This window comes from Asterias amurensis, chromosome 21 (assembly GCF_032118995.1).
Source record: "Asterias amurensis chromosome 21, ASM3211899v1".
Classification (NCBI taxonomy): Eukaryota; Metazoa; Echinodermata; class Asteroidea; order Forcipulatida; family Asteriidae; genus Asterias; species Asterias amurensis.
Genome location: NC_092668.1, coordinates 3368257 through 3384654, shown reverse-complemented (window position 1 = coordinate 3384654; position 16398 = coordinate 3368257). Strand labels below are relative to the sequence as shown.

Sequence of the window (16398 nt, the reverse complement as noted above, 5' to 3'; positions counted from 1 at the left end):
CATTCTTGGTCGCCACTCAACTTCTATTGTTGTTCATTTCTTAGCCCACTCCCAAGATTTAAAATTAAAAACAAACAAGCTTTGTTCTTTTCTGTGTGACTGCTCAGCTCTATGGTCTGACCCATAATTATTTAAATGGCAATGTCATGGACTGATATTTTTTGTTTAGAATGCTTACAAAATTTGATCTTTTCATCAGTTATAGTTTTTAGAAGGATGGGGCATTGGTTTAGTAAAAACAACGATTTAACCTCTAGGCCTTTGAATCAAAGGAGCTTTTGAGTGTGGGGCATTTTATTGTATTACAATAAATGTGTTGTTCAGGTCAGTTGAGTAATATGTTTTTTGTACAATGCAATACATTACAATACAATACAAAACAATACAATACAACTTTATTGGCCCTGCATGGGAAATTCCTTTGGCCTTTTTATTGTAAAAGTCAGTTCAGTTGAATAATATTTGTTTTACGTTTAAATTAAATCAATATTGCGTTAAGGTTTTCCTTTGGTATATGAGTTGTATTCTCTGCTTTTAAATTGTCCTTGCATGAAAGTAGCTTAGTGGCTTTGTCTTTGAATTAGCCATAGTACCTTGTTTGCCTCAAAAATATATGTTTTTTTTTCTTTTTCTTTTACTCCTTGAATTATAAAAAGATTTGCCACATTGTGAAATGTGGCTAGCATCGCCCTGTGTTAGTTCACAAAGTTACAGGAAACCACAACAATTTTTGCATGGATTATTATATTCTACATTTGAAAACGACCACTTTTCTTATAACACATTGTGCTAGATCACAAGGTAACTTAGACCCTTCGAAGGGCAGCCTGTGCTTAATAAAAAGTGTTTGATATGAAATGACTACGGTCGGTTTTAAAGTGGAAAATAATGATCCCACATAAAAATTGAGTTGTTTTCTTTTCACTTTGTAACATGGTCTGACATTTTGTAGCAAAATTTCACAAAATGGCACACCCGGATTCGTTCCAAAGTAAAAGGAAAACCACACATTTGCGTGGCCTATTGGTATTTATCTACTTCTTAGAACAACCGTAATTATCACATAACAATCACTTCTTTTATAGCCCAAAGCGCCCCATCGGAATGTAACATGCCCCTTTAATGCCATTGAATGATTAAGTATTGTTGTTTTACCCGACAGTTCAAGTTTCTTCAGTCAGGGGACCTGGCCAAAGGTAAAACATGGTTTCTGTACTTCATGGGGATCTGTACGTTTGTGGAATCCATCTTCGTTGCTGTGATCGTTATGAACTGAGTTGTCACCAGGTCTGGAATAACACGGTGGCCTCTGTTGCCCCGGTCTTGGCCATGGTGCCCCTTCAAAAAGTGCTCCTTGTAAAATAAAAATGGCCTTGCCCTCTCAAAGATATGTAATTCCAGGCCAGTGTCACTGGATAAACTGATGAGTGGTGGTGGAGACAATAATGGTGGTTCAGGGGTGGTAGAGGAGCTCAAAATAGACAACGAGCTGGAAGAGTTCTTGTACATAGATGTGGGCTTGGGCGACTAGTGAAATTTGAGTCCTTCCCTTACTACTAATCTGCTCAATATCTGGTTTTATGTTTTTCGGTACAATGGATTGCATTGTTGTAATTAATTAACAGAGTGTGCTACTGGGGATTGGAGATACGGCACTCCACTGTATCTATAGTTGCTCTGAAGCTGTCTTGGTGTTATGAATCTCTGATAAACTAATTAGGGAGTACCTGTGTGGGGAGCTTGGGGTCGATTTCACGATGTTAGTCTGCTCATTATCTGGTTTTATGTTTTTCGGTAATGGATTGCATTGTTGTAATTAATGAACAGAGCGTGCTACTGGGTGCTATTGGCGATACAGAACTCCATTGTATCTATAATTGCTCTGAAGCTGTCTTGGTGTTATGAATCTCTGATAAACTAATTAGGGAGTACCTGTGTGGGGAGCTTGGGGTCGATTTCACAATGTTAGTCCTAACTTAGGACTAGTCCTAAGTAAGTCAGGGGTTGATTTCACAAAGAGTTAGGACTAGTCCTATCTTAGGACTAGTCATAGGAGATATGTAAAACCTATAGCTGGTCTTAAGTTAGGACGAGTAACTCGAGATAAGGCTAGTCTCAACTCTTTGTGAAATCCACCCCAGGACTCCATACCTTAGTCCTAACTTAGCACTAGTCCTAACTTAGGACTTGTTCTAAGAGTTATTGAATAATTAAGGCTAGTCCCAAGTTAGAGATAAGACCAGTCTTAACTTTTTGTGAAATCCATCCCTTGTTTTCACTGTGAGGTATGACCAGGTGGTAGGCTTGCAATGAAGATGAGTGAAAGATGGGTCGTACGAGACAGATGGAAATCAATCAGAATAGGGCTGAGATTTAAAGGCAAGGTACACGTTTGGTAATTACAAAATACTAACTTAAAAACTGACTTGGTAACGAGCATTGGAGAGCTGTTGATAGTATAAAACATTGTGGGAAACGACTCCCTCTGAAGTATTTAGTTTTTGAGAAAGAGGTAATTTCTTACTAAAATAATAAAAGACTTCTGGCTAGAAGTCTTTTTTCCTATCTGAAAGCACACAAATTCTTCCAACAAGGGTGTTTTTTCTGTCATAATTTTCTCGCAACTTCGATGACCGATTGAGCCCAAATTTTCACAGGCTTGTTATTTTATGTATGATGGGATACACCAAGTGAGAAGACTGGTCTCTGACAATTACCAAACGTGTACCTTCTCTTTAGAAAATGAAGTTATGACGATGTGGAGTATGGGATTTGTAATAAGACTGCAATCTTCTATCTTATTAGAAGTTGATTTATATATTTATGGTTAAATGGAATTGAATTGTTGATGATGATTAAGTATAACTTATGAGGCCAAGAAGTAATGTTTATTTTTATGTTCTAAACATTGAGCAGTGGTCTAACCAGTGTTTTATTTTATTTTATTTAATTCTTGGGATGGGGTGAGGCAGGCAATGTTTTTTTTTAGTAGTGGGGTGAGGGGGGAGTCGGGGTCTAAACCGCCCCTGACCCGGTTACTCCACTGTTATTAATAAGCCGGGAAGATGGATGTTAAGTTTCTACAGACCCCTTGCATGTAATACGCCTACAATGGACACTATTGGTAATTGTCAAAGACCAGTCTTCTCACTTGGTGAATCTCAATGCATGCATAAGATAACAAACATGTGAAAAATTTAGCTCAATTAATCGTCGAAATGGCGAGATAATAATGAACGAAAAAACACCTTGTCACACGAAGTTGTGTGCTTTCAGATGTTTGATTTCGAGACCTCAAATTCTAAACTTGAGGTCTCGAAATCAAATTCGTGGAAAATTACTTCTCTCTCGAAAACCAGGTTTTCTCTCTTACCAAAATAGGTTTTATGCTGATAATTATTTTGAGTAATTACCAATAGTGTCCACTGCCTTTAATATTAATGCATAAGTACGTCACAATTCTAACCCAAAACAAGGCCGTAGGCTAGGCGCAGCCACTGCAAGTGGTGGCGGCGGACGTGCGCCTATAGCGTCATTTTGGGTAAGAATGATTTAATAGAGGCGCATAGGCTGTAAACGCTGATGTTAAATAATGGAAACTTATAATGTGCCATAAACAACCCTCAACTAATGACAGTGAGGGCGCTGTTGTGACTTTACAAGCAAGGGGTCAATGAGAAAAGGGCCCAATTTCATAGAGCTGCTAAGCACAAACATTTTCTTAGCATGAAATTTTTGCCTTGATAAAAACATGATTACCAACCAAATTTCTATGTGATTTTCAGGATTTAAGCAAACGACACCTGAATGCCAGTAACAAGCAATATGCAGCAAATGGAAATTTGGTTGGAAATCCTGTTTTAATCAGGGAAGAAATTTCATGCTAAGCAATTTTTGTGCTTAGCAGCTCTATGGGCCCTGGTGGTGTAAACAACAAAATGAACAGTACACTTGACAACAATTCTGTGAACTTCTTGAGATAATTTAGCTCATTATATAACAATACACCGTAATTTTGAGATTTTTTTATTATTTGAGGCAAAGTATACCTTTGGTTTTGGGATTCTTTCAATGGTTTTAATTATATTATACATGTAGATACAATAAAACTAACCTGTTAAAGGCAGTGGACACTATTGGTAATTACTCAAAATAATTATTAGCATAAAACCTCACTTGGTAACAAGTAATGGGGAGAGGTTGATAGTATAAAACATGAGAAACGGCCCTCTCTGAAGTGGAGTAGTTTTCGAGAAAGAAGTAATTTTCCACGAATTTGATTTCGATACCTCAGATTTAGAATTTGAGGTCTCGAAATCAAGCATTTGGGGAGAGGTTAATGGGGAGAGGTTGACGGTATAAAACATTGTGAGAGACAGCTCCCTCTGAAGTAATGTGGTTTTCAAGAAAGAGGTAATTTTCCACGAATTTGAGACCTCAGATTTAGAATTTGAGGTCTCGAAATCGAGCATCTGAAAGCACACAACTTCGTGTGACGAGGTTTTTTTCTTTCATTATTATCTCGCAAGTTCGATGACCGATTGAGCTCAAATTTTCACAGGTTTGTTATTTTATGCATATGTTGAGATACAGCAAGTAGGAAGACCGGTCTTTGACAATAACCAATAGTGTCCACTGTCTTTAAAGTTTCATTGGTTATATAGATACCGCCAAAAATCTTGAGCACCCCTCCCCCTCTCTAAAAGCCCAAACCTTCGAAAGGAAGTGTTTTTCAGCATGTCGGTGAAAGCATGAAAAGCTGCAGTGCTTCTTATGATTATGATGAGTAAATTATTTGTATTATACATTTTTGGAGCAATTACCAGAGATTATACACTCTCTTCAAATGGTGGCGAACGTAGAGGTGTGATCGTGATCAACATACTATATAAAGGATTTATTTTGTAGAATAAACATTTACGAAAACACTTACAATACTACTCTGATATTTAGTGGGAATACAAGTGAGACGAAATAACTAACTTAATTAGTATAAACAGACTTAATCATTTCACTTATGGCTACCAGGCATAAGTGTAATGACCAAGTTTGTTTATTATCAAATAAGTTATTTCGTTATTAAAGGAACACGTTGCCTTGGATCAGACGAGTTGGTCTTTGAAAAGCGTTTGTAACCGTTTGTTATAAAATGCATATGGTTAGAAAGATAATGTAAAAGTAGAATACATTGATCCACACACATTTGCCTCGAAATTGCGTGGTTTTCCTTTTACTTGGCGAACTAACACGGTCGGCCATTTATGGGAGTCAAAAATTTGACTCCCATAAATTGCCGACCGTGTTTGTCGACGAGGTAAAAGGAAAACCACGTAATTTCGAGTGATACTTGTGTGGATCATTATATTATACTTTTAAAATATCTTTCTAATCATATGCATTTTATAACAATTGGTTACAAACGCTTTTCAAAGACCAACTCGACCGATCCAAGGCAACGTGTTCCTTTAGTTATAATAATATAGGCATTTATAAGAAAAACTAGCTTCAATGGACACTGAGAAATTTGTAATGAAGGGATTTTACGTTTGGTTATTTTGAACTCATTGTTTGTTTCAAATCTATGGTTTTTTTTAGTGAGAGTGAATAATAGTGAAGTATTGATTCAATTCCCTTGTCTCTATACTAAATGCAAACAAAACAGTTAATGGCCTGACGTTTCGACCCAATCAGAGTCTTTCTCGAAGGCTAAAACTAATTGGATTTTTTATTTTTTTATTTTTTTAATGACTTTGTCAAAATATAACAAGAAGCTGCAATGAATGCATTTCATTTTCACCATCTCATTTTATTTTATAATGGTGACTTAATTATAATTATGGAGGCATTGTGAAATAATTACCTTGTGGTTTGTGTTCAGAGTCTTCATTAAAGCCGGCCTTCAGCTTCAGTTAAAGACAGTGGACACGTTTTGGTAATTACTCAAAATAATGGTTAGCAAAAAAAACTACTTGGTAACGAGTAAAGAAGAGCTTTTGATATATATACAACTTTGTGAAAAACGGGCACCTCTAAAGTAACGTAGTTTTTGAGAAAAGGGAATTTCTCACTAATAAAGTATTTTAAACTATTACATGACTTCAGCCTGCAGCCTGAAGCCTGTTTATAATGCATTTGAGCGCAGACAAACTCGGCATTTTTTTTTTTATATACTCTCTTGCGTCTTCGGTGACCAATTGCGTCCAAATTTTCTCAGTTTTTTTATGCATATTATAGTTGGGATACGCCAAGTGTAAATACTGGTCTTTGACAATTACCAAGGGTGACCATGCTTTTAACGTGGGATCGAGCAGACTTCTTATATGTCTTGATTGAAGGGCAAAGCATACCTTTGGTTTTTGGAATTGTTCAATTGTTTTAATCCTATATCCACTGATTTATACAATAAAACTAACTGTATATAGAAGAGTTTGCGGTAACACCATGTAGTGACTATCTCTAAATGAGTTGGGGTGGTTCTGAAAAGAACCGTTGTTTTAACTCGACGTTTCGATCAGTATATTATGCTCTGATCGTCTTGTGGAGAATGCTGGACTCTGATGCTGCATCTTTTCAGAACCACCCCAACTCATTTAGAGATAGTCATTACATGGTGTTACCGCAAACTCTTCTATATCTTATCTCCACCATGCAAAGTTTCAAATCCTACTTAAAACTAACTGTGAACACTTCTTTTCAAATGGTGGTCGTGTTTTGTGATATCGCCCAAAAATCTCCATGATTGCAGGAAAAAATAATCCCAGGGGAATTCACAATCTGAGAATCGTGCAAAACGCTTCGCAGATTCAAACTTTTGGGTCTATTTTTTCCCCCACATTACTTGGAAGTGAAACAATTCTCAAAATGCTTTATATCGAAAGCTGTAATTGTACTTCTAACATTCGAGAGAGACTCTGCTAAAAGGTCGTAACGTCAGGGCAAAATTTCATAAAGCCTGTAAGCACAATAACTTGCTTAGCATGAAATTTCTTCCTCGATAAAAACAAGAGTACCAACCAAATTTAGTTTATTGCATATTGCTTGATACTGGTATTCAACTTTTGTTTGCTTATCCTGAAAATCCCGTGGAAATTTGGTTGGTAATCCTGTTTTCATTTTAAGCAGATTTTTATGCTTACAGGGCCCAATTTCATAGAGCTGCTTAAGCACAAAATTTTTGCTTAAGCGAAAAAATCCTTGCTAAGTAAAATCAGATTACCGGCCAAGACTCCACTCAATTGTTATGCTAAGTAAACAACAGCTAAATACCAGTCACAAGCAATGTATATAGCATACAAATTGGCAAGTAACATGTGTAAAATAAGCGAGTTATTGTGTTACCGTGTTAGCCGACGAGGTAAAAGGAAAACCGTGCAATTTCGAGGCATGTTTGTGTGGGTTATTGTATTCTACTTTTACAGCATCTTTCTACCCATATGCATATTATAACAAACGCTTTTCAAAGACCAACTCGACCGATCCAAGGCAACGTGTTCCTTTAAGGAACACGTTGCCTTGGATCGGTCGAGTTGGTCTTTGAAAAGCGTTTTGTGACCGTTTGTTATAGAATGCATATGGTTAGAAAGATGATGTAAAAGTAGAATACAATGATCTACACAAATATGCCTCTAAATTGCGTGGTTTTCTTTTTACCTCGTCCAATAACACGGTCGGCCATTTATGGGGGTCAACATTTTGACTCACATAAATGGCCGACGGTGATAGTTCGCGACGTAAAATAAAAACCGTGCAATTTTGAGTGATACTTGTGTGGATCATTATATTCTACTTTTAAAACATCTTTCTAAACATATACATTTCATAACAAACGGTTTCAAACGCTTTTTATAGACCAACTCGTCCGATCCAAGGCAACGTGTTCCTTTAACTACTGTTTGCAACTTGACCAAACGTACACCTTTCCTTTGCAATTATTTTGGTATAAAATGTCGTCTGTGCCAATGACGTTGATTGACCTCTGTTGATTATTTCATGGGTCGAGTTATCTCCGAGTTGAACAGACTGTTGTTGGTAGGGGTGGGGTCGGAAGAGGTGCCGCTCACTCGGCATAGTATTCCCTTGAAGGCTCGCCTGAATCTACGGTCGGTTATGGCGTAGCAGAAAGGGTTGAGGGTGCTGTTTGTATAACCAAAGAAAACACTCACCTGGCGAATTAAAAAGAAGAGAGAATACAAAATAAATCACCAAAAGTTATTTTTGTTTCAATTTAAATCCTCCACGTATACATTCTGATTGTCGGGTGCGTGCAGATTCGACAACCAATTGAGCTAAAATTTTCACAGGTTTGTTATTTTACACATAATGTTGAGACACACCAAGTGAGAAGACTGGTCTTCGACAACACAGAGCTGTGTACCCGTGTGCATACCCATTCTATGTTTTACATCTCTGTTGGAAGACATCTTTTTCTTTCCTTTGTCCCTGCACCCCACAGAGACTTGTACAAAAAATTCCTTGTGGGGTACCCAGTCTTTAGAAAACTCTTAGTTTTTCTGTTCGGTTTTCATGGTGAATATGAAATCAGAGTCTGTCCATATTATCTAGCTCAGGCGGGTAGTGCAGTAGCGCAACTAAAATGGGAAATCAAACTAAACAAAAGACCAGAAAATTAATGAAAATAAAACTCCAACACATAAGTCAAGGCTAGGCTAAGTGCATTTTAAGAAAATAAAACAAAATCCCCAGGGGAAAATCAGTCTTAAATCGAGAAAATTGCGTTGTAATTCACCGTGGATCACACACTTGCAGAACTGCCAACTTGACCTGATTCTATATAATTTTAATATTTCATTGTTCACAGCTGACCGGAATCTAAAAGCTGAGTATAGGGCATCTGTCTACTGTATGAACAAAATAATCTTGATCCCTAACTGCTAGCACACGCTCGCAGGGTGATTTCGTTATTCACTACCCACTGGAGACAGAGAACAGAACAGAAGGGGGGGTCTCTATTAGGGAAATTTTAATGACGGGGGGTGCTCCACAAGGGAATTTTCTGAACAAAGTCTATGAGTTTTTTTTTTATATGTCTCAACAGTACAGGGATGCAAAATATAAAATAAAATATATAAAAAATGGTAATTTTTAAAGACAATGGACACTATTGGTAATTGTCAAAGACAAGTCATCTCACTTGGTGTATCTCAACATATGCATAAAATAACAAACCTGTGAAAATTTGAGCTCAATTGGTCGTCGAAGTTGCGAGATAACACTGAAAGAAAAATAACTCTGGTCACACGAAGTTGTGTGCTTTCAGATGCTTGATTTTGAGACCTCAAATTCTAAACTTGACGTCTCGAAATCAAATTCGTCGAAAATTTCTCCTTTCTCAAAAACTATGGCACTTCAGAGGGAGCTGTTTCTCACAATGTTTTATACCATCAACCTCTCCCCATTGCTCGTCACCAAGAAAGGTTTTATGATAATAATTATTTTGAGCAATTACCAATAGTGTCCACTGCCTTTAATATGGAGTCAAAATATAATTTGGACGCCACAAAATGGCCGATCGTGTTTCTCCGTGACGTAAAAGTAAAACCGTGCAATTTCAAGGCATGTTGGTGTGGGTCATACTTTTAAATTATCTATCTAACCATTTGCAATTCATAAACAACGGCTGCGAACGCTTTTCAAAGACCAACTCGACTGATCCAGAACAACGTGTTCCTTTACCGTCTGCTTGTCATTCAGGTTAAAAGCTTCTTCCTTTTTAAATAATATAATAATCATGGTTGAAAGAGAATGAATCCTAAACTGTATTGACCTTGGCATTATAGAATTCTTGTTCAATATTGAACATAGTGGATTTTTTTAAATCCATGGAAATTTCTTCGCATTTTATATTAGACCTAATCAGACCTATACATGAATATAACATTGGTTCTAAAATGTCTTTGCGAATTTCTTTTTCACTTCAAGAACTGCTATTTTCATTGTACATTTTTTTTTTCAAACATAATATATGCGCTCACATCAAACCACGAACATACAAACAATAAGAGGACAAAACATAAAAACCTTATCAAGAAAGAATTGTACATTTGAGGATTTGGATTATGCTGTAAAAATCCACGGCGATTTCTTCTTATGTTTTGTAAGACCTAGGCCTATCATGACTATTTACATTGGTTTGCTTCAGTTCGTTAGCATTTCAAGAACTGCTATATTTAACTGAAAATTTGATGATTTCAAGTTATGCTTTAAATCCACGGCGATTTTTTTTTTCGCATGTTTTATTAGACCTCCATGACTGTCTACATTGGTTCTAATATTGCTTCATTTCGTAAGCACTTCAAGAACTGCTATATTTAATTGTGAATTTGGTGATTCCAATTATCCTTATAGGGGTCACATTGCCTCATCCAAATCTCTCATAATTGGCCGTTTCAAATTACTCCTTGTCATTTTTCAAGAGTTAATCGCGCTCAAAAACCACCTGCGGTGTGTTGTACTGTACTACTGTAGGTGAGAGTGATTTTTTTTAACACATACATTCGCCTCTTGAAAAACAATTATTTAATCAGATTTCGTAAAAGATGTATAGCTATGTGCAAACAGCAGACCGTGTTCTGTCATAAGATTAAAAACACAATTTTAAGGAATAGTTATCTGAATCAGAAAAAAAATAAAAGAAACAACAACATTTTTGCGCAGAGTTTTGTCCTTTAAGATGCCCGAGAAATGCTTTAGGCCTTAAGTCCTCCTCTAATGCAATTAGTGAGAAATAACTTCTTTCGCAAAAACTTCTTTCCTTCAAAGGGATTCATTGCGCCCAATGTTTTGTACCAACAGCTCTCCGTTCCTCGTTTTACTCGTTTCCTCGTTACGCTTGTAATTTGAGTAATTACCAAACACATCCAATGCCTTTAGTAAAATATACTTTACAATTTGTTCGGTAATGTGACGGTGTCTTTCATGTATTGTGTGATCGAGCATTTCAATACATGAAATAACAACAAATCTGTGAACCCGGTTGAATGAAAGTGTATGTCGCACCTCCTCCCACCCCCCACCCCCCCCCCCCCCAAAAAAAAAAATCACAGGGTTCTTCGCAAAACTAATTTGATATATCAGCCAAAAATGTAAGACTAGTAGACTCAGAGATAGTGCTGTCCCTTATTTAAATTCTCATTAATTTTCACACTATAATTATTGCAGTTATTGCAGTTCTTACCCTTTCAATTTTGTCATCAAGTAATATTTTTTATTTCCAAACTGGTTATGTCCTTTTTTGTCTATTATCAGGAAATTTCTAATGTCAAAATTTTAATGTAATTTGTATAACTTTTGTATCAAATGTTGTATTGTTTATCCTTTTTATTGTAAATTGTTGCAATTCAGCATGTGGCTGCTTATGACATTTTTTAATAAACCATTCTATATATATATTCCCATTAGCGCTTTCACTATGAATTGTACCAGAACAATATTAAAGCCAGAAAAAAGTTCACAGATTTACAAATAACTTACAGGGTTTACAGGAGGTAATGGTGAAAGACTTCTCTTGAAATATTATTCCATGAAATGCTGTACTTTTGAAACAATATCAATTACGGATTTATTTTAAACACATGTCATGACACGGCGAAACGTGCGGAAACAAGAGTGGGTTTTCCCGTTATTTTCTCCCGACTCCGATGACTGATTGAGCCTAAATTATCACAGGTTTGTCATTTTATATAGAAGTGGTGATACACGAAGTGTGGGCCTTGGACAATACTGTTTACCGAAAGTGTCCAATGGCTTTAATCAAATTGCTGACGCATCAGCGTGGATTTCACTTTATTATTGACAAGTCTATACTACAAGGGACATTTAGCACAATTTGTCTTCACACACAATAGTCGGTTCTAGATGTTTGAAGAATAGAAAACTCATTTAACAATGGGATAGTATAAAACATGCAAGCTTTTACGAGCACGGTGTAAAAGCGTATAAAAACGCTATATATTGTATTTTTTTTAACATGATGGAGGCGAGATAATAAAACAGTGTTCGCTTTTTTTCAACTAGAGGATTTTTCGTGTTTTTAAATCGGTGAGAATGTAGACTTGTGTTTGGTTATTTAAATAGCAAATCGAACACATCCTGACCCGTGTCTTGGTCAGCCCGATCCATTCCTTGGTCAGCGCGACCTATGTCTTCCTCATCTCGACCCGTGTCTTGGTTAGCCCGACCTGTGTCTTGGTCAGCCCGACCCGCGTCTTGGTCAGCCCGACCCGTGTCTTGGTCAGCCCGACCCGTGTCTCGGTCAGCCCGACCCATGCCTTGGTCAGCCCGACCCGCGTCATGGTCAGCCCGACCTGTGTTTTGGTCAGCCCGACCCGCTTCTTGGTCAGCCCGACCCGTGTCTAGGTCAGCCCGACCTGCGTCTTGGTCAGCCTGACCAAAAATTGGTCAGCCCGACCTGTGTCTTGGTCAGCCCGACCCATGTGTCGGTCAGCCCAACTGATGTCTTCGTCAGCCTGACCATTTATGGGTCGGCCCGACCCATGTCCTTTCAGCATGACCAGGAAATATGATTAAATGACACATACGATTTGAACTCAACTCTGCGTCCGTTTGACCCTTGGATAATTTTGACACAGAGTCCGAAACAAAGAACTGACCCATGAAAATAATGGTTTGAGTTTCCTAACAACTTCGGTTCAGTAATTTTTATGAAGAATTAAAAAAAATCTTACCGCATATAAGACGCCAGGAATACAGTCGTTGCATAGATTGATTATCATCACCAATATCGCCCATGGCAACCAAGCTATTATCATAGCAACGATGATGCCGCCAAGCATCTTAGTTGCTCTCCTCTCTGAACGGCCCTTCGCATCCATGAGTCTTGATCGACTGTCAAGACGTCTCGTCTCTCTAAAATATTTATCTCCATTCTGGTTGTTTCCACAAGTCTTTGTGATTTCTTGGTCTGTAGCTCCTACAATCATTGTCACTTCTTGATCTGTAGCTTCTGCAGTCGTTGTCATTTCTTGGTCTGTAGCTCCTACAGTCTTTGTCATTTCTTGGTCTGTAGCTCCTACAATCTTTGTCACTTCCTGATCTGTAGCTTCTGCAGTCGCCGTCATTTCTTGGTCTATAGCTCCTACAACCTTTGTCATTTCTTGGTCTGTAGCTCCTACAATCTTTGTCATTTCTTGGTCTGTAGCTCCTACAACCTTTGTCATTTCTTGATCTGTTGCTTCTGCAGTCGTTGTCATTTCTTGGTCTGTAGCTTCTGCAATCTTTGTCATTTCTTGGTCTGTAGCTCCTACAACCTTTGTCATTTCTTGATCTGTAGCTTCTGCAGTCGTTTTCATTTCTTGGTCTGTAGCTTCTGCAATCTTTGTCATTTCTTGATCTGTAGCTTCTGCAGTCGTTATTTCTTGGTCTGTAGCTCCTACAATCTTTGTGATTTCTTGGTCTGTAGCTCCTACAATCTTTGTCATTTCTTGATCTGTAGCTTCTGCAGTCGTTGTCATTTCTTGGTCTGTAGCTCCTACAATCATTGTCATTTCTTGGTCTGTAGCTTCTGCAGTCGTTGACATTTCTTGGTCTGTTGCTCCTACAATCTTTGTCATTTCTTGGTCTGTAGCTCCTGCAGTCTTTATCATTTCTTGGTCTGTAGCTCCTACAATCATTGTCACTTCTTGGTCTGTAGCTTCTGCAGTCGTTGTCATTTCTTGATCTGTAGCTTCTGCAGTCGCTGTCATTTCTTGGTCTGTTGCTCCTACAATCTTTGTCATTTCTTGGTCTGTAGCTCCTACAATCTTTGTCACTTCTTGGTCTGCAGCTCCCACAGTTGACCTTTGGTTCGGTACGAGATCGACTTTAGTACCATAAGAGAAAGTCGATTTACTATAACTAGGAACTTTGAGATAGTTTATGCTGGTGTCTGGTGCAGGCTGACTTGTCTGTGGTAACTCAATAATATGTTGCACCGTTACAACCACACTATTGTGTGTGATACCTTTCTCTTCGTGTGAAAACCCCGCATTGTCCGTTCCTAAAACTCTAGATGTGTTGATAGTTATACCAGATTTTGGACGTAAATCACCACCAGACTCAACTTTAATATGGATAGCAGAAACGTCTCGTGATTGGCGTCTTAAGTCGCCCCTCTGCGCTATGTTCCTTTGCTCCCTCTTGGCCAGAGTCTTCCCAATTCTCTTGTACACATAGTAGTACAGGGTAATCACAACGATAACGGGTATCCAGAAGAATAAAATAGGCGAGATGATGCTGACTGCGAGACTCTCCACGTATTGTGGCTGGCAGGTGCCATCTTGGACATTCCTACCGCCAGCGAACACTGGCCAAAGTACAGTTATTGGCAGCCAAATACACGTCGGTATGATATACGTCAAAGCGATAAGCGACAGGGCTATTCGTTTCGTTCGCCATTTACGGCGATGATAAAATGGTTTCTTAAAAGCCACGAAGCGGTCCAAGCTTATAGCCACGGCACTCACAACTGAAAAATGACTGAAAGCATGATCACAGAAGACGAAGATGTCACAGTAGATTTCGTCGAAGGGCCAATACCCTAAAATAAACACCAACCCATAGAGCGGCATACACACACAGCCAACCAGGAGATCCGCTATAGACAAACTGAGTATGTAATAATGGTTATAAGTCTGAAGATGTTTGTAGCGACAAAACGCTGTGGTCACAAGTAAATTTCCAGTGATTGTCACAAGTACGAAGATCGAAACTATCACCGAGACGATGATCTGGACCCATACCGGTAAATGCGTCGGAACGACCGTTGGTAGCACCCTGCCTACCACATCGACACTGACCGCTCGAGTGATGTCATCGGAAAAATTAAAGAACTCAGATCTGGGCGATGATGCATATGAGGCTGTTGTACTCTCTATATTATTATTAATAACATCTCCTGATTGGGAGCGCACGGTACCAGTTTGTAATAACTGTCCATCAGATGTTGTGTTGTCAATCGGGGAGAGTTCAATAGCTGGTATCTCCATAGTGAGCAGTCAATATAATAAAACAAGCATCAAACGAAACTTTCTGTGGTTCAGTTCTCCAAAACGATAACATGCAAAAGCAACATACCCTCTGAAGGTTGCTTTTAAATGAAGAACTACCAAGCGGTATAATGGTCATCATTTACTTTAGTTCAGAGAGGACACTACTTGAAGATTTGTTGATAATCCGAACCCAGGTCTTGTCTTATCTTATATGAAAACAATTCGTAAAACTCTGTCTCCAAATTACTAGTTACCATAGTAACGATCACCCACCCGCCTGTCACGTGTGAGGTGCAAGGATGCATGTATTGTGTTGTGCACACTGTGTTGTGGACATGTTCAGTTGTGTCATGTCGGCAGCGGAAAGAACGTAGGCCCATAGCCCCTCCCACACGAGAGCAATTTAGCAAGAGACCCTTGCTAAAATTCTTGCGATGTTGTTAAATTGTACCAACTAATGTAGGCCTACCTCGTGTGAAAAGACAACTATGTTTGTAGTGTTCAACTTCCCTTGTGAATTGTTGTCTTATATATACACTGAACTGGACCCAATTTCATGAAGCTGTTAAAGGCAGTGGCCACTATTGGTAATACGCAACATAATTATTTGCGTAAAACCTTGGTGACGAGTAATGGGGAGAGGTTGATGGTATAAAACATTGTGAGAAACGGCTCCCTCTGAAGTGCCATAGTTTTAGAGAAAGACGTAATTTTCCACGAATTTGATTTCGAGACCTCAGATTTAGAACTTGAGGTCTCGAAATCAACCATCTAAACACACACAACTTCGTGTGACAAGGGTATTTTTTTCTTTCACTATCTCGCAAGTTCGATGACCGATTGAGCTCAAATTTTCACAGGTTTGTTATTTTATGCTTATGTTGAGATACACCAACTGTGAAGGCTAGTTTTTGACAATTACCAATAGTGTCCACTGCCTTTAAAGGCAGGGCCGGGACACTTTTGGTAATTACTCAAAATAATTATTAGCATAAAACATTACATGGTAAAGACTAAAAGGTAGCTGTTGATAGTATAAATCATTGTGAGAAACAGCCCCCTCTGAAGTAACATGGATGTCGAGAAATTTTCCACGAATTTAATTTCGAGACCTCGGAATTTATGGTCTCGAAATCAAGCATCTGAAAGCACACAACTTCGGGTTTTTTTTCTTTCATTATTATCTCGCAACTTCGACGACCAATTGAGCTAAAATTTCACATGTTTGTTATTTTATGCATGTGTTGAGATACACCAAGTGAGAAGACAATCCAATAGTGTCCAGTGACTCTTCTGTTTGTTGAGAAATGAGTTCATCACAAAACTGAATTTTGACAATGGAGGCCATCTGTAAACAGATTCCACGACTTTTCTCATTAGTGTAATTTACAAT

The 16398-nt window shown here is 38.2% G+C and overlaps 1 protein-coding gene across 3 annotated transcripts in view; it reads left to right on the top strand.

The window, feature by feature from the left end:
* The window catches only part of LOC139953310 (uncharacterized), a 114605-nt gene that overhangs the window by 5156 nt on the left and 93051 nt on the right, over window positions 1-16398 (top strand). For 2 of the 3 annotated variants that reach the window (XM_071952803.1, XM_071952804.1), the window contains exon 5: window positions 1163-5138. In XM_071952803.1, the coding sequence (XP_071808904.1) occupies window positions 1163-1276 (114 nt within the window). In that variant the 3' untranslated portion in view covers window positions 1277-5138. Of the gene's footprint in view, window positions 1-1162; window positions 5139-16398 lie in introns of those variants that run through there. The other variant, XR_011787962.1, reaches the window with a different exon arrangement.